Raw genomic sequence first — 25,920 nt, forward strand, 5'->3', positions numbered from 1 at the left:
TTGAAACCCTGTCTCTATTAAAAATACAAAAATTAGCTGGGTGTGGTTGCGCCTGCCTGTAGTCCCAGTTACTCAGGAGGCTGAGGCAGGAGAATCGCTTGAACCAGGGCCTGGGCAACAATAGCAAAACTCCATGTCAAAAGAAAATAAGCTCCATGTTTATTGATATGAGACTGGAAAGGTAACTAATGTTATCAATCATCTTCAGAGTTCTGTACTTTGAATATAATGGAGCAGATCTATTAATGCAAGAAATTGTTTGTATAAATAAATTGCTAAAATTTACAAACCACAGTAAAAAAAAAAAAGCCATTTCCAATTTTTGTTAAAACATGTATGTGAATTTGCAAAGAAATACCTAGATTTACACACTAAATGTTGACACCAGTTAATTTGGGGTGAGATTAACTAATTATGTTTAAGTATGTATTGATTTCAAAATAGAAATAAAACAATGAAAGCAATTTTCTTTTTAGTAAAAAATAAATAAATAAATAAGTTGTCCAGGCATGGTGGCTCACACTTGTAATCCCAGCACTTTGAGAAGCCCAGGTGGGCAGATCACTTGAGGTAAGGAATTCAAGACCAGCCTGGCCAACATGGTGAAATTCCATCTCTATTAATAATACAAAAACTAACTGATTATGGTGGCATGTGCCTGTAATCGCAGCTACTCAGAAGCTGAGGCATGAGAAGCATTTGAATCCGGGACATGGAGGTTGCAGTGAGCAAAAATCACGCCACTCCTCTCTAGCCTGGGAGACAGAATGAGACTGTCACAAAAGAAAGAAAGAAAAAGTTCATTCAGGACCACATCCAAAATGGAGATTGGAACACAGAAAATTCAGTCCTACCTGTTAGCTATTATGTACTAACTTTGTGAACACAAAATTATTAGCTGGAGTAGACTTTTATGAATTGGAAAAGTGTAAGGAAGACTGTGGTGAGATTTTTCTATTTTCAAGAAAAATGATTTCAGAGTTCTCTGGCATATTCATTTGTAACAGCATTCTCAACTGTTGAGGGAGAGCACTTTTTCTGGTGTTCTAAGTTTGCATTTTCTCACTGTGTTTGTGTAGAAATATGTAACTTCTTTTTTTTAGAAATACAGGATTAGATCTTTTTACAAACCTTACTTTTTAAAATATATATACACACAGGAATCTAAGAAGAGGTTTGATACTGAGGAGGAATTTAAGAAGCGAGCATATCAGTGTGTAGTTCTACTCCAGGGTAAAAACCCAGATATTATAAAAGCTTGGAACCTTATCTGTGATGTCTCCCGCCAAGGTGAGATTCTGGGCTTTCTTCCTTCATCCAGCAAATACTGTGTATATGGTTTCCTTGAGTCTTAATTTTGATTTGACTTTGAATGATATTTTAAACTTTAGAGGACAGGCAAATAGATTTTTTCTTAAATGTATTTCTGAAACAACTAATAAATTTTGAGCCTGTCTTAGGACAGGCAGGCTCAAAATTTAACTTTCTTAGAAGTCAGCAAAAATTAAGTAGAAAATAAAGTGTAAAAGAAATAGAAATCTTATAATAGTAACAAAACCTATAAAACATGTAGGAGCACTTAGGAATGAGTTTATCCATAAATGTATAGGACCAAAATGATGAGAAGTATACAATGAGATGTAATAGAATGTTTGGATAGAGTGCCATGCCCAGTTCCCTAGTTTGCCAAATTTATTTATGGTTTTAAGGCAATTTCAAGTTTTTTTGTTTTTTTTTTTTTTTTTGAGTCTGATATTATTTATTTGTTACTCAAAAAATCTTATTTCTGACTGGATTCAGACTTAGAAGTAGAAGCTCGCAGAGACGAAAGTCTGCGTCTCTTCGCAATTTGTTCCTGATGCTTCTCTTTAGCCTCCTTCATTCTCTTGGCCAAAAGTTTAGCATATTCTGCGGCCTCTTCCTTGTTTTTCTTAGTACCCTGCTTCTTCAGAGCAATACGCCGCCGTTTGTGCTGCAGGACACGTGGAGTAACAAGACGCTGAATCTTGGGTGCTTTGGTCCTAGGTTTCTTACCTTCTTTGTTTAAGGGCTTTCTTACAACATATTGGCGGACGTCATCTTCTTTAGAGAGATTGAAAAGTTTGCGGATTCTGCTAGCTCTTTTAGGCCCCAGGCGACGAGGCACGGTGGTATCAGTTAGTCCAGGAATATCCTTCTCTCCTTTTTTTACAATAACCAAGTTGAGAACGCTCAGATTAGCATCCACAATGCAACCACGAACTGATTTTCTCTTTCTTTCTCCAGTTCTCCTTGGTCTGTAACAGGAATGCCCCTTACTCAATAGCAGGCGGACACGGCCATGGGTCAAGACACCCTGCTTCATAGGGAAACCTTGTTTGTCATTCCCACCACTGATTCGGACCACATAACCCTTCCATTCTTCACCCAGAGCGTCAGCGGCAACTTCTGTCGCCATACGCTTCTCATAAAAAGTACGAAGTTTGCGTTCATCGTCCACTTCAATGAGTTTCTGGCAGCCAGTGGCTGGGAATGAGATGTTCAGCTTCATCTTGAAACAGCTATCAATTTCAAGTTTTTTTAACTTGACAAAATAGTTCTGAAGGTTTCTTTGAAGAGTAAATAGGTTAAAGAACAACCAGCAGATCTTTGAAAAAGATGACTCATGATGACTGGTTTGTAGCACTAGGTGATAAAATGTTTTATAATTACAATAAGTAATACTGTGTGGCCGGGCGTGGTGGCTCACACCTGTAATCCCAGCTACTAAGGAGATGGGGAGGTGGGGGCGGGAAATCACTTGAACCTGGGAGGTGGAAGTTGCAGTGACTGAGATCACGCCACTGCACTCTACCCTGGGTGACAGAGTGAGACTCAAAAATATATATATATACTGTGTCACCCATGCATTGCTACATAGACAGGTAAGTGGTACAAATCAGGAAAAACTACAAGAAAATTTAGTAAATATTTGATCACCAGATACAGAGAGCTTTTTTTTCTTACATTTTTTAAGAATTAATCTTCAAAAAGTTATACAAGAAGGACGTGTTTCTTATAGAAAACAGTAAATGTAGACAGAGGAAAATGAGAATTATAGTCCCACTCATTAATATTTTGATGTGTATCTTACCATATTCTTTCCCTTTTTCAAAATGACAGCATGTATGTAATGCTCTCTATTATACATTTTTAATGTAATAAGATGCATGTTTCCTGTTTTAAAAAATTCTTACGTGTTTTCTTTATTTGGTGACATTTTATTTTTTTCCCTAGAGTTTAATAAAATCTATGAGGCATTGGATGTCACTTTAGTAGAGAGAGGGGAATCCTTCTATCAAGATAGGATGAATGATGTTGTAAAGGAATTCGAAGATAGAGGTAGGCTCTCTTTTTTTAAACTTTTTATTATGGAAATTTGCAAATAAGCAAAAATGGATAGAATTTATAATAATACCAGCTTCATGTACATGTACATACTCATCATCCAATTTCAACAATTATGGGTACTGACCAACCTTATTGTATCTATACCTTCTTACATATACTGCTTCCATCATGTAATTCCATCTGTAACAGCTTTGGTACATGTCTCTGAAATAACAGGCTTTTCTTCCTGCTCTAAAACCATAATATCATTATAAAATCAAGGAAAGTAATTATATATACATTTTAAACAGTCTTGCTATGTTGCCTAGGCCGGTGTGGAACTGGCCCAAAGTGATCTTCCCACCTCCCACCTTAGCCTCCCAGAGTGCTGAGATTATAGGCATGAACTACCATACCCAGCCAGTAATAATTTCTTTTTTTTTTTGAGACGGAGTTTCGCTTTTGTTACCCAGGCTGGAGTGCAAATGGCACGATCTCGGCTCACCGCAACCTCTACCTCCTGGGTTCAGGCAATTCTCCTGCCTCAGCCTCCTGAGTAGCTGGGATTACAGGCACGCGCCACCATGCCCAGCTGGTTTTTTGTATTTTTAGTAGAGACGGGGTTTCACCATGTTGACCAGGATGGTCTCGATCTCTTGACCTTGTGATCCACCCGCCTCAGCCTCCCAAAGTGCTGGGATTAGAGGCATCAGCCACCGCGCCCGGCCAATAATTTCTTAATATTAAACATACAGAGTTCACATTTCTCAAGTTGATTTTTTTTTTTTTTTTTGAGACAGAGTCTTAACTCTGTCACCCATGCTGGAGTGCAGTGGAGTGATCTCGACTGACTGCAACCTCCACCTCCTGGGTTCAAGTGATTCTCCTGCCTCAGCCTCCCAAGTAACTGGAATTATATGCATGCACCACCACACCCAGCTAATTTTTGCTTTTTTAATGGAGATGGGGTTCCACCATGTTGGCCAGGCTGGTCTCAAACTCTTGACCTCATATAATCGACCTGCCTCAGCCTCCGAAGTGTTGAAATCATGATTTTTTTAATCGTTTTTTCAGTGTCTGTATATAACATTTATTTGATATATACCTTAAGTTCTATAAATCTGAGGTTTCTCCCTCTCTTTAAATTTCTTTTATTGTTGAAGAAACTGAGACATTTGTCCTAAAGAATTTCCCATATGGTCCTATTTAGCGTAATGTCTTCTCTGTGTTTCTCTCAAGAGGCTTCATTAGATTCTAATTTATGTTTTAGTCCTTGTTTTGTTGTTTTCTTTTTTTCTTTTTTTTTTTCTGAGTCTCTCCCAGAGCTGGAGTGAGTGATTCTCCTGCCTTAGCCTCCTGAGTAGCTGGGACTACAGGCACACACCACCATACCCAGCTAATTTTTGTATTTTTAGTAGAGACAGTGTTTCAGTATGTTGGCCAGGCTGTTCTTGAACTCCTGCCCTCGTGATCTGCCTGCCTCAACCTCCCTAAATGCTGGGATTACAAGCGTGAGCCACTTCTCCCAGCCTGTTGTTTTCTTTTTGTTGCAAAAACACAGGCAATGAGACAGTGTCTAGTTGTCTCTCTTTTTGTCATATTAAGATTGATTAGTGAGTTCAAGTATTGTCAGCCAGATCTATCCATACATTTCCCTATCAGACTTTTCCCTATTGGTTTTGTCAGCTATTTATGACCGTGACTTGGTTCCACCACTTCATTGGAGGTTGGAAAATGGTATTGTTTTGTCATTCTTTCTCCATTTGTTCTCGTATACTGGACTTTGTTACTAATTATTTTGGTTATCTTCGGGAATATAAGATAGGTAGGGTAGTAGAAGTACTTAATTTTTTTTTTTTAATCAATTGCAGAATAATAAGTGTGTTTCTGGCCAGGCGCGGTGGCTCACGCCTATAATCCGAGCACTTTAGGAGGCCGAGGCGGGTGGATCATGAGGTCAAGAGATGGAGACCATCCTGGTCAATGAGATGAAACCCCATCTCTACTAAAAATACAAAAATTAGCTGGCCATGGTGGTGCGCGCCTGTAGTCCCAGCTACTTGGGAGGCTGAGGCAGGAGAATTGCTTGAACCCAGAAGGCGGAGGAGGTTGCAGTGAGCTGAGATCGTGCCATTGCACTCCAGTCTGTGTAACAATAGCGAAACTCTGTCTCAAAAAAAAAAGTGTGTTTCTTAGCATCTCAAAGTGCGTTGCTTGATTTTTAACATTATTGTAGTGGGCTTTTAATGTGTTTTATATTTTTCAATCAGTTGTCTTTATAATTTTTGTAATGCTCAAATTGTCCCATTTTGGCTAAGTAACCTCAAATTGCCTTTCTTATTTTTGGTTGTGGTTTTGCTTTTCTCAATTCCTTGGATAGTTATTTAATTGCTTTCTGGTATATCATATTCCAGGCCCATTTTGTACATTTCCTGCCTCAGATCTGAAATCAACCATATATCTAAGGAAACTTGGTTCATTGAATGAGAATCATATTTTAATCATAGTCTAGGGCCTAGTGACCATACTTTTTAAGATGATAAAATTTTAGCTGGGTTCAGTAGCTCACACCTGTAATCACAGCATTGTAGAGGCTGAAGCAGGAAGACAATCACAGCGTTGGAGAGGCTGAGGCCAGGAGTTTGAGATACAGTGAGCTATGCTCTCACCACTGTACTACAGCCTGGGCAACAGAAGGAGTCCCTGTCTCTGGGAAAAAAAAAAAAAAGAGAGAGAGAGAGAGGTTGAGCATAGCAGCTCATACCTATAATCTTAGCACTTTGAGAGGCTGAGGTAGGAGGATCACTTGAGCCCAGGAGTTTGATGCTAGCCTGGGCAACATGTGAGACCCTGTCTCTACAAATAAAAAAATTTAAAAATTACTCAGGCATGATTGTGCACGTCTATGGTCCCAGCTTCACGAGAGACTGAGGCAGGAGGATTGCTTGAGCCCAGGAGGTCTAGGAGTGAGCACGTTCACACCACTGCACTCCAGCCTGGGTGACAGAGCAAGGCCCTGTCTCAAAAAAATAAATTAATGCAATTTTTCAATGTTTATTTTATGAGAAAATAGGCACAGAGAGGTTAGTAACTTCCCAGGGTCACATAGCTAATAAGTGATTATCTGAAATTCAAACATAGCCAGTCTGTCTTCAAAGCTTATGGTTTTTTTTTTCTTTTTACAAGCATTATCAGAGAAACAAAGCTTATGTTTTTAACTACTATTTTATACTGCCTTTATATTACCAAGTCTCAATTTTCTAAACTGTAAGAAAGCATAGAGTTATTTCCTACATAGGGTTATTTCGAAGGATAAATTTCAGGACTTAGTGTAGTACTTGGCATATAGTAGCACTCCTGCATAGCTGCTGCTGTTACCATGTTCTTCCTGTACATCTTGCATCCAAGAATTTCACCTTTTTCATCATGAGTGTATGAACATGGATTTCATTTTTCTTTGCACTTCTCATTCCAAATGCTAAATCCTGTGGTGTTTGTTTCCTGGACCTGAAAATGGTGTCAACTACTCTTTAGCACATTGTTAGAAATCAGTATAAGGATTGCATCTTTCTCCAAGAGGAAGGTTATGGCTCCAGCTTGAAAGCAATACACAGGTTTTCATGTTCTGGGCCTAATGAACTGATGGGCTCCAACTAAAGAGTTTGGGAGGTCAGGCACGGTGGCTCACACCTGTAATCGAAGACTTGGGGAGGCTGAGGCAGGAGAATCACTTGAGCCCAGGAGTTTGAGACTGGCCTGGGCAACATATTGAGACTGTGTGTCAAAAAGAAAGAATTTGGGAGCCAAGTTTAGTGTAAGTCTCGAAAACTGCCAGAACATCTGACTCGTGCTCTGATAGCACCCTGAGTGTCCAGGCGACCTTGATGGTTAACATTTTCCAAGGCTTCTAGTAGATCTTGGTGAGGAAAAAATTACGTGATTTCTTTACCTCTCTAATAAATATATTTTAAAATATTCTTCGAATAACTAAATATTTACATAGTAGAATGTCTAAGCATTCATTTTCCTTCAGGGTTCTTTTAACTTTATTAATGAAGTTTTTTCTAACCCCGTAGGATTTGTGCAGGTGGATGATGGCAGAAAGATTGTGTTTGTCCCAGGGTGTTCCATACCACTAACCATAGTAAAATCAGATGGAGGTTATACCTATGATACATCGGACCTGGCTGCTATTAAACAAAGACTATTTGAGGAAAAAGCAGATATGATTATCTATGTGGTGGACAGTGGGCAAGTGAGTTTATATATTTGTATGTGTTTTATATTGTCTGATTGGAAGCAAACCAGTATGGTGAGGTTGGTAGCATTTGATGCTGGATGGCTATAAATTTTCCCAGAAGACTAAGATTCAGAACATCAGTATAACATAGAAGAAGGAAGAGGGTTTGGACCCAGACAAACTGGACGCTTCCCAGTTTTCCAGCTTGCCTCCACAAACTGGAGAAGGTTGTTACTCCTCTGAACCTCAGCAGTTGTTCCTGTCAATTGCTGAGGTTCAGAGGAGGTTGGGTTGTTGTGAGACCTAAAATGTAATTGAACTTTTTGCATGTGAACCTGCCCTTAATTCAGTTGCTTTTAAAAACCTTTGAATATAGTACAAAGTGTAACTGTTGCTCTTAGTGTTTCTCATATATAGGGAATAAAAGAAGAGCTTTTATAGTAACACTTGTCTCAAGATTTTTGAGCAGTTTGAATTTTACAAATCTATTCCTAAGCAAAGAGTCTCGAGTCTTTTTTTTTTTCTTTTAAGAAGACTGGGCCGGGCGTGGTGGCTCACGCCTGTAATCCCAGCACTCTGGGAGGCCAAGGCAGGCGGATCACCAGAGGTCAGGAGTTCTAGACCAGTCTGACCAACATGGTGAAACTCCGTCTTTAAAAAATAAAAATAAATAAATAATAAATAAATAAAAAGACTAGCAAGTAACTTTCTGTTTCTGTTGATTTGTAGTCTGTGCACTTCCAGACAATATTTGCTGCTGCTCAAATGATTGGTTGGTATGACCCTAAAGTAACTCGAGTCTCCCATGCTGGATTTGGTGTGGTGCTAGGGGAAGACAAGTAAGTCTGGAAAATCTGAAGATGGTAATGATATAGTTGGTTCCCCACATTTCCTTGCAAGAGGCTGCTTTTCATTTGATACCATGTTAGAATTAAGAAAATCTACAGTTTTCTTTAGTCTGCTGTAAGCCCAACTAAGTGATTTTGTATCTATAATATCACTGCCAGAGAATGTAGCCTTTTAGGTAGATAGTATGTACAAAGTTGAATGAAAGCCAGCCTCAGTAGACCTAATAGATTATATATAAAGGCTTTCCTCTCCCACAATCCTAAATTATAAAATCTATTATAGTACCTGGTCAGATTTCAGACATTGTTTAACAATATAGCTTATGCATTTTATAAATAGTTTTTCCTTCAGAGTTGAACATAGGCAAAAGGTATGTTATTGAGATTCCAATTAAGTTTTAAGATTAATTGGTTTTGTTTTTATGTTCACTCTAAAAATACTGTTTATTGAGAACCGCATATTAATATTCATCCTTTGTTTTTTAATGATTTTTCTACATTCTCAGTATTTGTGAAATAGAAAGGTAAATACAACTGTGTTTTGATACAGTATTCCTCGATTCAAACTCACAACATCTTTTGTATTTTAACCTCATGTATTCACTAGTATCTTAGGATCACTTACCAAAAATCCACAGCATCTTAGATTTGGTGACAGGACCTAAATATTGCCATCCTACAAAGGTGGTAATACTTCTCTTTTTTTGGAGATGGAGTTCCGCTCTTGTTACCCAGGCTGGAGTGCAATGGTGCAATCTCGGCTCACCGCAACCTCCACATCCTGGGTTCAAGCAGTTCTCCTGCCTCAGCCTCCTGAATAGCTGGGACTACAGGTGCGCACCACCATGCCCAGCTAATTTTTTGTATTTTTAGTAAAGACAGTGTTTCACCTCGTTGACCAGGATGGTCTCGATCTCTTGACCTCGTGATCCTCCTGCCTCGGCCTCCCAAAGTGCTGGGATTACAGGCGTGAGTCACCGCACCCGGCCCATAGGTGGTGATACTTCTAAAAACCATATGAGGTAGCTCAAGATGTTTGGCCAGCCAGTGTACAAAAGCCCTAATTGAACATGTCAAAGGCAGATTAGATGTGTTAAGGTGTTATCTTAGATATAGATTATGTGGAGCTCAAAGACCTTGTTGGAAACAACATTTTCTAATTGTGTTACTTCTCTGTAGATGGATCTGTACATTCTTGAAAATAAAAGACACTAGGGGCCAGGCATGGTGGCTTATGCCTGTAATCCCAGTGCTTTAGGAGGCCAGTGCTGGAGGATTGTTTGAACCTAGGAGTTTAAGACCAATCTGGGCAACATGGTAAAACCCCATTTTTTCCAAAAAAAAAAGAGAAAAGAAGGAAGGAAGAAAGGGGAGGGAGGGAAAGGAAAGACAGAAAAGCAAAGAAAGAAAGAAAGAAAACTTAGCCAGGCATAGTGGCATGTACCTGTAGTCCCAGCTGAGGATCACTCCACTCCACTCCAGCCTGGGTGACAGAGTGAGACACTGTCTCAAAAACAAAAAGAACAACAAAAAAGACATTAAGTCCTTACTATAGTGTTTATGAACAGAAGAAAGTTTTTTAAGTAAGTTGAATGTTACTTGATAGTGTTTTAGTTTCCTAACGGTTTTTGGGACATTTAGATGATATTCCTATACTTGCTTAAAATTATTAGTGCTCATATTATGGCATTTATAATTCATTTGTCATATAATGGCTAAAGGATTCTTGATAATTTTAAAAATTTTTATGCACTCAGTATTATGTAATTATAGCATCCTAGCCCCCCCCTCCTTTTTTTTTTTTTTTTGATTAAAAAATTTTTTGTTGTTTTGTTTGGTTTTGAGACAGGGCCTCACTTTGTCACCCAGGCTGGAGTGCAATGGCATGATCACAGCTCATTGCAGCCTCAACTTACTGGGTTTACATGATCCTCCTGCCTCAGCCTTCCAAGTAGCTGAGACTACAGGTGCACACCACTACACTTGGCTAATTTTTTCCATTTTTTAATAGAGACAGGGTCTCACTATGTTGCCCAGGCTGGTCTCAAACTCCTGGGCTCATGTCATCTCCTATCTCAACCTCCCAAAGTGCTGAGATTAAAGACATGAACCAGCCCCCGCTTTTTTTTTAAAGAATAATTTAAATGATAGTTAACCAGTGACAACTTAGCATATTTTAAATATTTATCTTAACATGCTCACAGAGGGGAATGGAGCTTAAAAAATGTTTGTTGTTGTTTTTTTTAATACAGATTCTGCTATTTTTAAATGACATTTTCTGTTTTAATTTTTTGAATGATAATTTTATTTCATCTTCCTGCTATTCCTTGTACATCTGCATATTGAGCATGTGCTGTGCATGCTGTTGGCTGGATGCTTCACAGTGTGTACACACAGATACACAGAACATGACCTCCTCCCTGAAGGAGCCTATCATCTAGAGCAGATCAGATTCCTGTGGAGCTTGTGAAAATACACATGCAAGGCCCACTGTAGGAGTTACTGACTTATGGGGTCTAAAGTGGGTATTAGGCATCTGTGTTTTTTTTTTTTTTTTTTTAGAGCTCTCTCTTGTTATTTAGATATTCCTCTCTCATTGTAGAGCCACTAGTCAGAATAGACCAAACCAAAAACAAAAATTCAAGGCAGGCACAGGTAGGGAGTAACTGAAAGGAACAGTAATTGTAAAGCAGAAACCTTAAGGAAAGTTTCCTTTAGTATTTTTACTGGTCTTCATGATGAGTTTCGTTTTATCAGAGATTGGAAAGTGGGACACTTAAGGGGTATATGGCATAAAGAAAGCTATGGAAATATATAATGTATTTGTGGGATAATAAAGGTGTTTTAATTCTGTATAAGCAGAATTTTACAGGGCAAGTAAACTCTTAGGCAACCGCTGGAAATAAAACTTTAACAGAAAGTAGTGCATTTATTTTGGTACACTTTGGGTAAAAAGGACTGCTTCACTGTTATGTCTGAAGGATTTTTAACAAAAATGATATTATATCCTTGGTGTTGTATGAACTTTTTTGTTCATACAAATAATAAGTAAAATTCAGTTTTTTCAAAATGCTTTTTAACAGCAACTGTCCAGGGCAGTACTTACTAGTGCTTTTGCCCTACCCATAGTGATTTTGATTGCAGTAGATCTGAACAGGGTCCTGGCATTCTGGGTTTTTTTTCTGTTTTTTTTTGTTGTTGTTGTTTGTTTGTTTTTCAGTGCAACTGGGCCAGGTACAGTGTCTCCTGCCTATAATCCCAACACTTTGAGAGGCTGAGGTGGGAGGATCACTTGAGACCAGGAGTTGGATAGGAGCCTGTGCAACATAGCGAGAGACACCATCTCTACAAAAAATAAAAATTAAAAAATTAGCCAGGTGTGATGGCTAACCTATAAAATTAGCTACTTGGGAGGGTAAGGCAGAAGGATTACTTAAGCTCAGGAGTTCAAGGTTACAGTGAGCCATGGCCATAATACTTCACTTCAGCCTGGGTTAAAATAAAGCAAGACCCTGTCTCTAAAAATAAATAAATGAATGAAGCAAGCAAGCAACTGGCTGCTCAAGCATCTTTTTTAAAACCTTGCCAGGTGATTCTGGTATAAATAAAGGCTTGGTTATTATTGAACAAGAGGAATTAGTATACAGAGAAATTCAAGTGAGATTTTGGCAAAGAATTTGTTGAATATCCAAGCAATTCTAGACACATGTATTTTGATTAATAATTTTTCTAAAAAGGTAAAACATCTGAGCCAAACTTTGTATTCCAAGAAAGCGAACAAATTAGCAAATATCTTCTTTCTCTATTAGGAAATGTATTAAAGGTAAATATATAGAGAGTGCTGTTGAGGGCGAGAGCATATGCTTTGAGTTGAGGGCGAGAGATGAAAGAAAGACACTTGATAGCACAGTATTTCATTCAGCACCCTCCCTGCTTGATGGCTCGCATAAGGCATTGTTACCATTGGCATGAAGACCTCTGTTAATAGTTCTCAGGGGCAACATATACCTTAGAGATTTGAAACAGGCATATGTTGCAGATTGTGGTCAGGTCTCTCAAACCTTCATTTTCAAAGATTTCTAAGTTTAAATTCTGTTTCAAAATCTAATTGGGGCTTTTACATTTTTTAGGAAAAAGTTTAAAACGCGTTCAGGTGAAACGGTGCGCCTCATGGACCTTCTGGAAGAAGGACTAAAACGATCCATGGACAAATTGAAGGAAAAACAAAGAGACAAGGTAATCCAAAGCCTTATTGGCATAATGTATATACTAAGTATTATAAGGAGTCAGTCCACCTAGGACAAGACTTATATTGCTCTGATTATATTGAATAGTAAGTTTATTTTGTGAATTGCTGAGCATTTGTTTAGAAAATATAGTTCTTGGCAATTAAAAAAGACCTTGTCTTTTTCCTCCTTTGTTAATGTAGCTTAGTATCTGTGCTGCTTTACAGCAATTCCCAGTAATAGAAGAATATTGCAGACTGAAGGGGTTTGATTCTTCAACTTACATCTGAGTCTACATGTGCCAAGCTCGTTCTTTGGGAGCATTTGTAGATTAGTTAGAGCAGTCAGTTCTTGCCACCCATGGCCATTGATGAACATTCAGAGCAGGCAACATGATGGTCTTTCATAGCACCCTTAGGAATGACTGTGGTTGGGTTTGTATGGAATTTGGAGGAATTAAAAATGAAGAAAAGTCAACAAGAAAAAAAATTTTTTTTTTTTTTAAGTTTGGAGCAGTAGAGGAGAGGTCATGCCGAGGATCCTATAACCTCTCCAGCAAGGAAAGTCATGTTTTGGAAGGAACACGCTACTGTAAATAGAGGAGTAAAACTACAAAAGAAGAAACAGACTAGGATGTGATGTCACATGAAATATGCAAATGCAAAAAAAGGTTTTGAGGAAAAGCTCTCTTTGAGTTTAAACAGATCACTTACAATCCAGAGAGCATGAAGGCAGGCTGTAATTATGGCTTGATCCTTTTCACTGCTCCATTTCCATTGCCAGCAAGAAGAAATCTCAAATAGTTTTTCCCTACTTCCAGTGGTTGTATTAATATTATGCTGTTTTTGCATCGCTATAAGGAAATACCTGAAACTGGGTAATTTATAAAAGAAAAGAGGTTTAATTGACTCATGGTACTGGCTGTACGAGCATGGCACCAGTATCACTTGGCTTCTGGAGAGGCCTTGGGGCTTTTACTCAAGGTGGAAGGTAAAGGGGGAGCAGGCACGTATACATGGTGAAAGCTGGAGCAAGAGAGAGTTGGGGGCAAGGGAGAAGGTGGGAGAAGGTGCCACACACTTAAATAACCATCTCACAAGAACTCACTATCACAAAAACAGCACCAAGCCATAAGGAATCTGTCCTGATGATCCAACTAAATCACAGGTCTAGGCACATCTGGCACAGTAGATGAAAAGCGGAAAGTTTAGCCATCTAGCCAGTTTGTTTAGTCTGCCTGTTGACAAAAATTACTTTGGCTCTTTCATTTATTTAATCACCCCAGCTAGTATTTTTTTTTTAAGTTAATTTTAAATGTGTATGGTAAAATGCACAACTTGATGAATTTTTACATATTTATGCCTTATAATACCGCTCAAGATGTATTTCCATCACCCCAGAAATTTTCCTATCACTGTAAATCACTTTTGCTTATTCTGGAATTTCACATAAATGAAGTCACATAGTATGTGCTCTTTTCCATGTCTATCAGTAGTTCATATGTTTTTTTGTTTTGTTTTCGAGACAGTCTCACTCTGTTACTCAGGCTGGAGTGTAGTGGCAAGATCATAGCTCACTGCACCTTGACCTCCTGGGCTTATGTAATCCAGGTGATCCTTCTACCTCAGTCTCCCGAGTAGCTGGGACTATAGGCACCTGCTACCATACCTGGCTAATTTTTGTATTTTTTGTAGAGATGCGGTTTTGCCATGTTGCCCAGGCTGGAACTCCTGGGTTCAAGCAATTTACCCTCCTTGGCCTCCCAAAGTGTTAGGATTAGAGGCAAGAACCACCGCACCCAGCTGTAGTTCATTTGTTTTTATTGCTGCATATTCTGTTACATGAAGGTGCCACATTTTGTTTACCCATTCTCCTATTGGTGGATGTTAGGATTATTTCCACTTATTGGCTGTTCAGAATACAAAGCTATTTTGAACATTATTGTTGAAGCCCTTTTAGAGGTACATGTGCTTTTTCTTTTGGATATATATCTAGGAATGGCATTGCTGGGTTATAGGATTGTCTTGTGCTTAACTTTATTAAAAAAATTGCCAAGGAGAAAGTGGCGACTGTTGTATACTCTCACTACTAACATATGAGAGTTTCATTGTACCATATGTTTACCAACATCAGTGTATTAGTCAGGGTTCCCTAGAGGGACAGGACTAATAGAATAGATATATGTAAAGGGAAATTTATTAAGTATTAACTTACATGATCACGAGGTCCCACAATAGGCTTTCTGTAAGCTGAGGAGCAAGGAGAGCCAGTCTGAGCCCCAAAACTGAAGAACTTAGTTAGATGTTCCAGGGTAGGACATATCCAGCACAGGAGAAAGATACAGGCTGGAAGCCTAGGCCAGTCTCTCCTCTTCACTTTTTTCTCCCTACTTTATATTCGCTGCAGCTGATTAGATGGTGTCTACCCAACCAAGGTTGGGTCTGCCCCTCCCAGCCCACTGACTCAAATGTTAATCTCCCTTGGAAACACTAGCAAAGACACACCAGGATCAATACTTTGTATCCTTCAGTCCAATCAAGTTAACAGTATTAACCATTGCAATTGGCTTAGTCAGTGTTTTTTATTTTAGCTTTTCTGGTGAGTGTGTAGTGATTTATTGTGGTTAAAATTTGCCTTCCTCTGATTAATAATAATATTGACCACCTTTTCTTTATTTTTATTTATTGTTTTAAGACAGAATCTCAGTCTGTCACCCAGGCTGGAGTGCAGTGGCATGATCTCAGCTTACTGCAACCTCCACCTCCCAGGTTCAAGTAAGTCTCCTGCCTCAGCCTCCCGAGTAGCTGGGACTGCAGGCACATGGCAACACATCAGGCTAATTTTTGTATTGCTTGTAAAGATGAGGTTTTACCATGTTGGCCAGGGTGGTCTCAAACCCCTGGAACCAGCAGTGTGCCTGCCTCAGGTTCAGAAAGTGCTGGGATTATAGGCATGAGCCACCGTGCCTAGCCTGACTACCTTTTCTTAAGCTTATTGATCATCTAGATAACTTTCTCTTGTAAAGAATCTGTTATTTGCTTATTTATCATTATTATTATTTTGCTTTAGACAATCAATATTTATATTTACGCATTTTTGCCCATCCCTGCAGTTTTTTAATTTTTTTGTTTGTTTGTTTGTTTGTTTTAGAAGACAGGGTTTCACTATGTTGGCCAGGCTGGTCTCGAACTCCTGACCTTGTGATCCACCCACTTCGGCCTCCCAAAGTGCTGGGATTACAGGCATGAGCCTCCATACCTGGCCTCCTGCAGTTGTTTTGCTTCCATCTGAGATTATTTTTTATCACTCTGAAGGTCTTTATTTTATTTTTTTTGCATAGATCTGCTGGGGTGACAGATTCTTTTAGAATTTTCCATTGTCCAAAAATGTCTTTATGTTGCCTTCAGTTTTGAACAATGTTTTTATTGAGTATAGAATTCTAGTTTAGCAGCTGTTATCAGCATTTTTAGAGATGTCATTCCACAGAACTGGAGAGGACCAGTGGAGCTGGGGGTCGGAAATAAATAAAAATGATATTCCATTGTCTTTCAGCTACCATAGTTCCCTTTGAAAATCAGTTGTAAGTTTCGTTGTTTCTCCTGTGAAAGTATGTATCTTTCTCTCACACTTTTTTTAGTATTTTTCTTAGGCTTTATTTTCAGTACTTTGACTAAGAAATGCATAAGTGTGCTTTGGGAAGTCATTTTTCTTTTTACCCTGTGGGGCCTGCTGAGCTTCCTAAATCTGTGGGTTGAGTTCTTTCAAGGTTAGGAAAATTCTTGGCCGTATCTATTCAACTGCTACTACTTTTCCTCATTCTGTTATTTTTGGAACTCCAAGTACATAATGTTAGAACTTGTGACTGTATCTCATGTGTTTCTTATGCTCTGATTCATTTTTTTCTCTGCTTTATTTTGAATATTTTCTACTTCAGGTATTATGTTTTGATATTCTGTGCTTAAGGTATTTCTTGAAATTTTTCATCTTTTCATCTAGGTTTCTTCCTGTTTTCCTTTTAATTTTTTGAACATGTTAGTCTTAAACATTTTGAAACGGTTTTAGCCATAAAAAAGTTACAAGAGGCCGGGTGCAGTGGCTCACGCCTGTAATCCCAACACTTTGAGAGGCTGAGGCAGGTGGATCATAAGGTCAAGAGATCGAGACCATCCTGTCCAACATGGTGAAACCCCATCTCTACTAAAAATACAAAGAAATTAGCTGGGCGTGGTGGCACACGCCTGTAGTCCCACCTGTTCGGGAGGCTAAGGCAGGAGAATTGCTTGAACCCGGGAGGCGGAGGTTGCAGTGAGCCAAGGTCACGCCACTGCACTCCAGCCTGGCACCTGGTGATGGAGTGAGACGCTCTCAAAAAAGTTGCAAGATAGTACAAAGAATTTCATATCTTTCATTTAATATCCCCAGATACTAATATCCTTCATAGCTATATAGTATGATTTTTAAAATCAGGAAATTAACATTGATACAATACCATTAACTCATCTGCAGTCCTTATTCTGGTTGCACAGTTGGTGTCATCACTAATGACCTTTTTCTAGTCTAAGATCCAGTCCAAGATAACATATTACATTTAGTTATCAAGTTTCCTTCTCTTTAATCTGGGCAGTTCCTTGGTCTGTATTTGACTTTCATGACCTTTGACACTTATGAAGTCTGCTGGTCAGTTACTGTTTTTGGAATATCACTTAGTTGGATTTGTCTGATACTGCCTCCTGTTCTGTTATATTCTGTTTCCAGGTTATACAGTCTCCTAAGAATTGATACACATGATGTTGATAAGCTTTATGATGAGTAATATTAATTTTGATCTCGTTGGTAAGATGATAGTGTCAGTTTTCTCCGCAGTAAAGTTAGTATTTTCCCCCTTTGTCATTAATAAGTATGTTTTAAGTAGCTTCATCTTAAACAATTTCAGACTTTAAAGTTGCTATTATTTTTTTTCTTTTGTTTCTGTTGTCTTGATTCTCTCATAGCCCTTTGTACTCCCCTTCCTTAGTATTTGGTCATTCCATCTTGCTCTTTTATCTTTTTTCCCCCAAGAGATAGGGGTCGCACCGTGTTGTCCAGGCTGGTTTCAAACTCCTGGCTTCAAGTGATCCTTCTGCATCAGCCTCCCAAGTAGCTGCTGCATTACAGGCACAAACAATTACACCTGGCTCATCTTGTTTTTTTTTTAGAAAACTTTGTTACTGGGTGCTGGGCATTATGAAGGGAAAATCACAAGGATTCTGGCTGAGGTTATTTCCCTCCAGAGACTGTTAAAGTTTTCTTCTAGCCGGCAGATAGCATACCAGCTGATTAACGCGACCCTGTTGATATTGGTTTTATGCTTCTTTAGGGTTGAACTACTTAAATTTTACCTTTATGCCTACAGTGAAGTCCTTACTCCTAAAATATGGCCCTCTGGCCATATTTCAATGGTGTGTGTGTGCTAATGCTCTTCCATTTTGCTGCTGTGGGACTGCCCAGTGTGACACAGCTGCTGAAATCACTGCGTCAGCTCTTTACTTGCTCTTTCCTGATAGATTTTTTGGAGTCTTGCCTTGTCCATATCAGCCATATGACAGTTTGAAAGAAATTTGTTCAGTCTTTGACTCCTCTGTGCTCCTTCCTTTTGGGGATTTTGGCCTTGCTTGTTTAGCAGCCCCGTATTCTAAACTCTTGTCTTCTCACCCCAATAAGACCACTTCTTTCTGCTTGGGTTCTGTCCCCCTTGTCCACTATGTAGGGATGTGAAAAATGCCTAGGGAAAAAACAAGCGAGCAGGAACTCATTCCCTATTCCCTGTTTTCCTTCTTCCAAGAACTATAGCCTCGTCAACTTTGCTTGTATTGATGCTCTCTAGTGACTTCAAACAGTTGTTTCATATGTTTAACCCAGCTTTTAAATAGTTGCTTTTGGTAGAATGGTTAGTCTGCTGCAAGGTACTCTGTGATGGCCAGAAGCAAAATCCTTAATTACTTACTTGTGGCCTAATATTGCTTTAGAATACTTGAGCAAATATTAGCAAAATAGTGAATAAGTTTTTTCATCTACTCTTAATATACCCTTGATTTCAATTAATTCCTTAACCCAAATTTTTATTTGTATTTTTCTGGGTTACTGTGTTTCCTATAACTTCATAATGTTCATAGTATAAAGTGGATATAAACTAATAATTGATGCTTCTGGTTTCTATCTACTGAATATATTGGGAAAAGGTATTTATGCTGACATTTTACAAATTCAGTTTCTCATAGAAACATTTTTCATTGTGCTTAATGCATTTTATATTTTCATTATTTTCTTTTTATCCATGTCCTTCCTCAGTGTCAACGTTTATTAAAGTTTATTGATAAAAGAGTATCATTAGATGTTCCCTACCCCATTCTTATGCCTACGAGCCACCAGGGCAAAAGCAGCAGTCAGTAAGCTATGAAATATTGTTTTATTTTTCCCAAAGGTCTTAACTGCAGAGGAATTGGATGCTGCTCAGACATCTGTTGCGTATGGCTGTATCAAATATGCTGACCTTTCCCATAACCGGTTGAATGACTATATCTTCTCCTTTGACAAAATGCTAGATGACAGAGGAAATACAGCCGCTTACTTGTTGTATGCCTTCACTAGAATCAGGTAATTACGGGTAGACATTGTTTTATTTTGAATAAAATGAAAAGCGTGTTGCTCCAAAAATTTTTTTTCTTTTCTTTTTTTTTTAAATAAAACACGGTCTTGATCTCAAATGATCTTCCCACCTTAGCCTCCTGAGTAGCTGGGATTACTGATGTACCATTATTACACCTGACTCTAAGATGGTTTTTTTTTTTTTTTGAGATGGGTTCGCACTCTGTTGCCCAGGCTAAAAGTGCAATGGTGCAATCTCGGCTCACTGCAACCTCTGCTTCCCAGGTTCAAGTAATTCTCCTGCCTCAGCCTCCCCAGTAGCTGGGATTACAGGTATGCACCAATGTGCCCAGCTAACTTTTGTATTATTAGTAGAGACAGGGTTTCACCATGCTGGTGAGACAGGTCTTGAACTCTGCACCTCAAGTGATCTGCCCACCTTGGCCTTCCAAAGTGCTGAGATTACAGGCATGAGCCATCAAACCCAGCCTAGAGTGGTTACTTTTTGTTGTTTAGATTTATTTTTCTGTCTGCGAGTATCTTTAGAAATATGTCCTCTTTTAGAATTGCAAGTTATCCCAGAATCCCTAAACCTGGCTCTAATTGCACTTGCCAGTATTAATACTCTCCTAGATGCTCTGTGTTTAAATATCTGGGAAGTGTCAGCTTATCCCCTAAAAGAATTACATTTCCAGTTTTAGTATTATGAAATGCCTTAGGTCAGGTTATTAGTTTTGCCTAATAGTATGCCCTATAATAAAATACTTCATTTTTTAGGAACTTCTTTCTAGTTGGTGATAATTCCTAATTTTCATGAATCACTTCTTAGTACATGTTTTCAAGTGGCGAACGAGTGTGCCTAAGAGAAGGGAACCAGTGGTGGCTGCCTGATGATTTTTTCTTTTAAGGTCTATTGCACGTCTCGCCAATATTGATGAAGAAATGCTCCAAAAAGCTGCTCGAGAAACCAAGATTCTTTTGGATCATGAGAAGGAATGGAAACTAGGCCGATGCATTTTACGGTTCCCTGAGATTCTGCAGAAGATTTTAGATGACTTATTTCTCCACACTCTCTGTGATTATATATATGAGCTCGCAACTACTTTCACAGAGTTCTATGACAGCTGCTATTGTGTGGAGAAAGATAGACAGACTGGTGAGTGTCTTTTTTTTTTTTTTCCTAAGTGACATGGATCTTTGCTCTGTCCCTTGGGCTAGAGTGCAGTGGTAAGTCATAGCTCACTGCAGCCTCAAACTTCTGGCCTCAAGTGGCTCTCCCACTTGAGCCTCCCAAATGGCTGGAATTACACATGTGAGCTGCTGTACCCAGCTCCAACTGTCTCATTTAGTAGCCATACTGGGGATGGGTGCCATCAAGGCATTTGAATTGTGTAGGAAAACCTGTGGTTTTCAGGTTTATTTTATTCATGGAAACTTCCCCTTTTTCCCTAACAGTTGCATAGTGATTCATATCATATAAAAGGACAAAATTGGAAGTAGCACTTTAAACCAGAAATGGGAATTCTGCCCAGTTAGTCTGTTTTTCTACCAGGCACATGAGATGGAACCTTAGGACTCCAAAGGAAACATTTGGAAGATTACTGAGAGTAGGACATTTCCAACAAACAAACAGTGTGTTTGTGGGTCCCAGAAGGAATCTTTGAGTGTTTTTGATAACGGAAACATTGGAAAACAATTGTTATCTTATCTTACTTTAGGCTTTCTGCTGTCTGTGATACTACATAGTTAATGAAGTTGACTGAATTAATGTATTATAAGGCAGATAGGCATTTGTTAGAGTCACGCCTGAGAACTGAAACTTTATTAGGGATAAAACATCACCAATATGTTAATAAGGTTTATAGTTATTTCAGACGGTTAGGAAAAAAATTTTTTTTAAAGTAAAATTTGCTGTTCTAATCATTGCCAACCTCATAGCTCTTAATAGTCAAAACCAATTTTTTTTTTTTTAACAGAAATGGCTTTATTTTTTTAATTTTCTGTCTTCATAGTTTAAGGTAAAAGATTCTAGTTAAAACCCAAAAACATCAGTGGGTTGGGATGCACTTCTAACTAAAATTTGCAAGTAATATAGATTCTTTAATAATGATTTTCAAAAAGGAAAACAAGTTAATAAACAGCTTTTTTCTGTCTTTTCAGGAAAAATATTGAAGGTGAACATGTGGCGTATGCTGTTATGTGAAGCAGTAGCTGCTGTCATGGCCAAAGGGTTCGATATCCTGGGAATAAAACCTGTCCAGAGGATGTAATCCTTCTTAGGTTTGAACACTGTGTGTTTTTACCAAAGTGGCCGTTGGCACTGTTTGCTTTTTTATAATCATATGGACACAAGCATAAGTAAAGAAAGTTTGTCAACTATGCAACATGTGGTTTCTTTTATCTCTAACAACTAGAATTCTAAAAAGAAAAAAAAAAATCACTTTCACAGATATGTTTATGTCTTGCTGAGCATTAAACCAAAATGGCTTTTAATGGAGGCCATGAAGTAACAGGATTTGTGCACCACAGTAAGAGTGTATTGACTTGGCAGGAATGTTTCATTAATTTTAATTAGATAAGGAATTCCATTTATTGACCCTGAAAAGACTGACTTTGCAGGAATGTTTTATTAATTTTAATTAGATAAGGAATTCTATTTATTGACCCTGAAAAGGCCCCAAGAACTTTACACATCTTCATTGTCCCATTCATGTCTCATTTCATTGTTCTGTGAGAGATACTTATCCCTGTTTTACAAGTAACAAAACTTGAGACTGCACAGAGATAAGTAACTTGCCCTGGATTGCTCAGGAATAAAATTAAGATTCACACCCATGCATGTTTAAAATCCCAAATTCTTCTGTGGATACTCTCAAAAATAAAATTTAAAAAAATCCCAAACTCAGGCTTTTTCCATTTTAAGAAACGATGACCCTACAATATAACAAATCTGGGTTCAGGGGAAGGGGGCAAGGAAATATAGACTGGAAATTTTCCTGAAGCTCAAGATTAACTCTTAACATCTCATTGGCTGTATGCCAATCCTAGTTGCAAAGGAGGGTAGAAACCTAGCGTGAGTGTCCAGGCTAAGAAGATTGCCATGATTTCCTTAGACCAGTCATAATTCATCCCCCAGACAAGGCATATTGTCTCATTTCGTGAAATTGGAGGCCTTGTAGCAGGACAGAATGTGGAGATTGGTAGTGGCAGCAAGAGAGGTTTTGGGATACAACTCCACACGCTAATTACTGAGTTGGCAGTCACTGGAATCTGCCAATACAAATTAAAAATGAAATGAGATGGTTGGACGTGGTGGCTCACACCTGTAATCCAAGCACTTTGGAAGCCAAGGCGGGCAGATCACTTGAGGTCGGGCGTTCAAGACCAGCCTGACCAACAAGTAAAACCCTGTCTTAAAAAAATTAAATACATTAAAAATTTTTTTGAATGAAATGAGATTGCATGTAAAGCCAACACATAGAAAATGAATGCTTGATAAGCATGAATTGTATCATGCTATGCTGTTTCTAAAAGTCTACAAGCTTAGAGGAACCTTAGAGAGGATCTTAATGAGTCATAATAATAGTTTCCATTCACAAACTGGTATGTATAAGTCTGTCATGTCCACATTAGATCGCTGCTCCCTCCAACAAACATGGGGAGGCTAAGCAGTTTCCTCTACTAACTGCAAAGACAGTCCACCTAGACTATTGAGCCCAGAGGTCAGAAGACTTGGGAGATTTTATGAATTAAAAACAGGATTCAGTGAGGTGGAGGAGAAAATGATGAAAGACTAGGGGAGTATGTTAAATTGACCAAAGGTCATGATAAATTCATACACTGGAATATCATCTCAGATTCCCGAGACCATAACTATATCTTTAAAACATTGTCTTACCATAATTTATAGATAATAAATACCATTTGATAATACAAATAATATCAGAAACCTTTCCTTAGGAATAGTATAGGTCTGATTCTCCTGTTTGTTTTTAGAGACGAAGTCTTGGTCTGTTTTCCAGGCTGGAGTGCAGTGGTGCCTTTTTTTTTTTTTTTTTTTTTTTGAGACAAAGTCTCAGTGCCCAGGCTGGAGTGCAGTGATGCAATATCTTGGCTCACTGCAACCTCCACTTCCCGGGTTCAGGCGATTCTTGGGTCTCAGCCTCCCCAGTAGCTGGGACTACAGGCGCGTACTACCATGCCTGGCTAATTTTTTGTATTTTTAGTAGAGGCGGGTTTTTACCATGTTGGCCAGGCTGGTCTCGAACTGCTGACCTCAGGTGATCCGCCCACCTTGGCCTCCCATAGTGCTGGGATTATAGGTGTGAGTCACTGTGCCCAGCCATTCACTGTAACTCTTGGGCACAAGTGATCCTCCTGCTTCAGCCTCTGTAGTAGCTATGACTATGGGTGTGCCGATTAGCCTGTTATTTATTTATTTACTTACTTACTTACTAATTTATTTTTTGAGACAGAGTCTCTCTCTGTCATCCAGGCTGGAGTGCAGTGGCGTAGTCTCAGCTCACTGCAACCTCAACTTCCCAGGTCCAGGCTATTCTCTTGCCTCAGTCTTCCAAGTAGCTGGGACTACAGGTGTGTGCCACCATGCCCAGCTAACTTTTTGTATTTTTAGTAGAGACAGGGTTTCACCGTGTTAGCCAGGATGATCTCAATCTCCTGATCTTGTGATCTGCTTGCCTCAGCCTCCCAAAGTGCTGGGATTACAGGCGTGAGCTACTGCACCCAGCTTAGCCTGTTTTTAATGTGCTAGCCTTTGGAAAAACAAAGCCAATTTGATTTCAGATAATCCTTAATCTTATTTAAGCCTGTGGGCCTTCGTGACTCTCAAACTTGCCTTCACTAGACCTCTAAAAAAATGTCAAAATAATGTTTTATTGGTAAATAGAAACAATATGCTTTCCAGATATTCATTCATTTATCCTAACAAATGGAATGATCTTTTCTATGACCTCAAGCTTATTTACTGCATTCTAGAAAATTACTGTACTGTATATCAATAGCTGTAAACATCATCGATTGCAATATACTATTGTTTTGCACTACTAAAAAAAACCTTGACCAACTTTAAACTGATAGAACATTTGTATAAGTTAGAATTTTCTTTCTTTCTTTTTTTTTGAGACAGAGTTTCACTCTTGTTTCTCAGGCTGGAGTGCAATGGTGCGATCTCGGCTCACCGCAACCTCCGCCTCCTGGGTTCAGGCAATTCTCCTGCCTCAGCCTCCTGAGTAACTGGGATTACAAGCATGCGCCACCATGCCCAGCTAATTTTTTGTATTTTTAGTAGAGACGGGGTTTCACCATGTTGACCAGGATGGCCTTAATCTCTTGACCTTGTGATCCACCCGCCTTGGCCTCCCAAAGTGCTGGGATTACAGGCTTGAGCCACCACACCCGGCCTAGAATTTTCATTTTACGTGTACTGAAGTCTTTTAGACTTTTATCATGTATCACTTATGTGCAAACTTAGCAAAGGAAAACACACTGAAGTAAATTGGATAAAATACTCCCAAAACTTACCAGTCCTCTCTTTTGAGACACTTTTTGATGTGGTTATTAACATCTGTCTTTTCTAGACAATATCATCCTCTATGCTATCAAAAACATTGATGATGCAGTGTTTTGATGTTCCACTGTAGTTCCCAGGATTATTATCTGAGTCCTGATATTCATGTGAAGACGTGATGACTGTCACAACCATCTGTGAGATGCATTGCAATTTCAGAAATGTTAAAATGTACATCGCAAAACTGATTAAACACAATAGTGTGAGGAATGAGGAAAATTAAGTTGGTAGGAAAAAGTTTGACCTGGTACAGTCCAGTGTCTCTACATAAATATAAATTTTCCACATCCCATTCTTTAATTTACAGAATTAAATTAATTTACAGACCTGTTTGCTGAGCTAATCTATTTCTTAGGTCTCTACAAAGTGCTTTTCCAGACATAGGGCTGCCTGAAGCCTTCCATCATCCAAAGATACTTGGTTTGCCAGAATTTAGTTACTCTCCCCAATCCCAACCCCCACTGAGAATTCTGGGCCAATCTCACCGCCATTGGCACTTCATAGGGCCAGTGGAATGACATTTAAAGTCCAAAAGTGGGGGAAACTGTTAATCAAGACCTCTATATTCAGCAAAGCTGTTCTTCAAAAATAAAGATGGTATTAAGATGTTTCCCAATAAATAAAAAGTTTGTCACTAGGAGACTATCCTTACAAGAAATGCTAAATGTTGAAATGTAAGGACCCTAGACTAACAAAATAACACAAATAACATCAATAAAGGTAAGTACATAAAAAGTGCAAAAGGTTATAAAATCAAGTATATAAAAGTATAAAAATTAACAGTAATGTATTTTTTATTTGTAACTTTTTTCTTACTTAAAAGGCAACTGTGGAGATGGGTGTGGTGGCATAGGCCCTGTAGTATCAGCTGTTCAGGAGACTGAGGTGGGAAGACTACTTGAGTCCAGGAGTTCAAGGCTGTAGTGTGCTATGATCACCTCTATAAAGAACCACTGCATTCCAGCCTGGGCAACATAATGAGACCTCATCTCTAAAAAGTAAAAATTTTTAAAAATTAAAAAGGCAACTGCATAAATCTACGTTGAT

At 38.7% G+C, this 25,920-nt stretch overlaps 1 protein-coding gene, 1 long non-coding RNA gene and 1 pseudogene across 3 annotated transcripts in view; 1 reads left to right on the forward strand and 2 right to left on the reverse strand.

Annotated features, from left to right (window-relative positions):
* RARS1 (arginyl-tRNA synthetase 1) overlaps positions 1-21,665 on the forward strand; it is a 36,037-nt gene extending 14,372 nt beyond the window's left edge. The window contains exons 8-15 of the mRNA XM_002744150.7: positions 1,161-1,290; positions 3,256-3,360; positions 7,425-7,603; positions 8,318-8,427; positions 12,567-12,672; positions 19,123-19,295; positions 20,195-20,442; positions 21,447-21,665. Of these exons, the coding sequence (XP_002744196.1) occupies positions 1,161-1,290; positions 3,256-3,360; positions 7,425-7,603; positions 8,318-8,427; positions 12,567-12,672; positions 19,123-19,295; positions 20,195-20,442; positions 21,447-21,556 (1,161 nt within the window). The 3' untranslated portion in view covers positions 21,557-21,665. The remainder of the gene's footprint in view (positions 1-1,160; positions 1,291-3,255; positions 3,361-7,424; positions 7,604-8,317; positions 8,428-12,566; positions 12,673-19,122; positions 19,296-20,194; positions 20,443-21,446) is intronic.
* LOC118150128 (uncharacterized) overlaps positions 1-25,920 on the reverse strand; it is an 81,283-nt gene that overhangs the window by 34,668 nt on the left and 20,695 nt on the right. The window lies entirely within an intron of this gene.
* LOC108589548 (small ribosomal subunit protein eS6 pseudogene) lies at positions 1,725-2,545 on the reverse strand (annotated as a pseudogene). Its single transcript, XR_013530763.1, has one exon. The product of XR_013530763.1 is annotated as a small ribosomal subunit protein eS6 pseudogene (transcript).

This window comes from Callithrix jacchus, chromosome 2, assembly GCF_049354715.1.
Source record: "Callithrix jacchus isolate 240 chromosome 2, calJac240_pri, whole genome shotgun sequence".
NCBI classification, from domain to species: domain Eukaryota; kingdom Metazoa; phylum Chordata; class Mammalia; order Primates; family Cebidae; genus Callithrix; species Callithrix jacchus.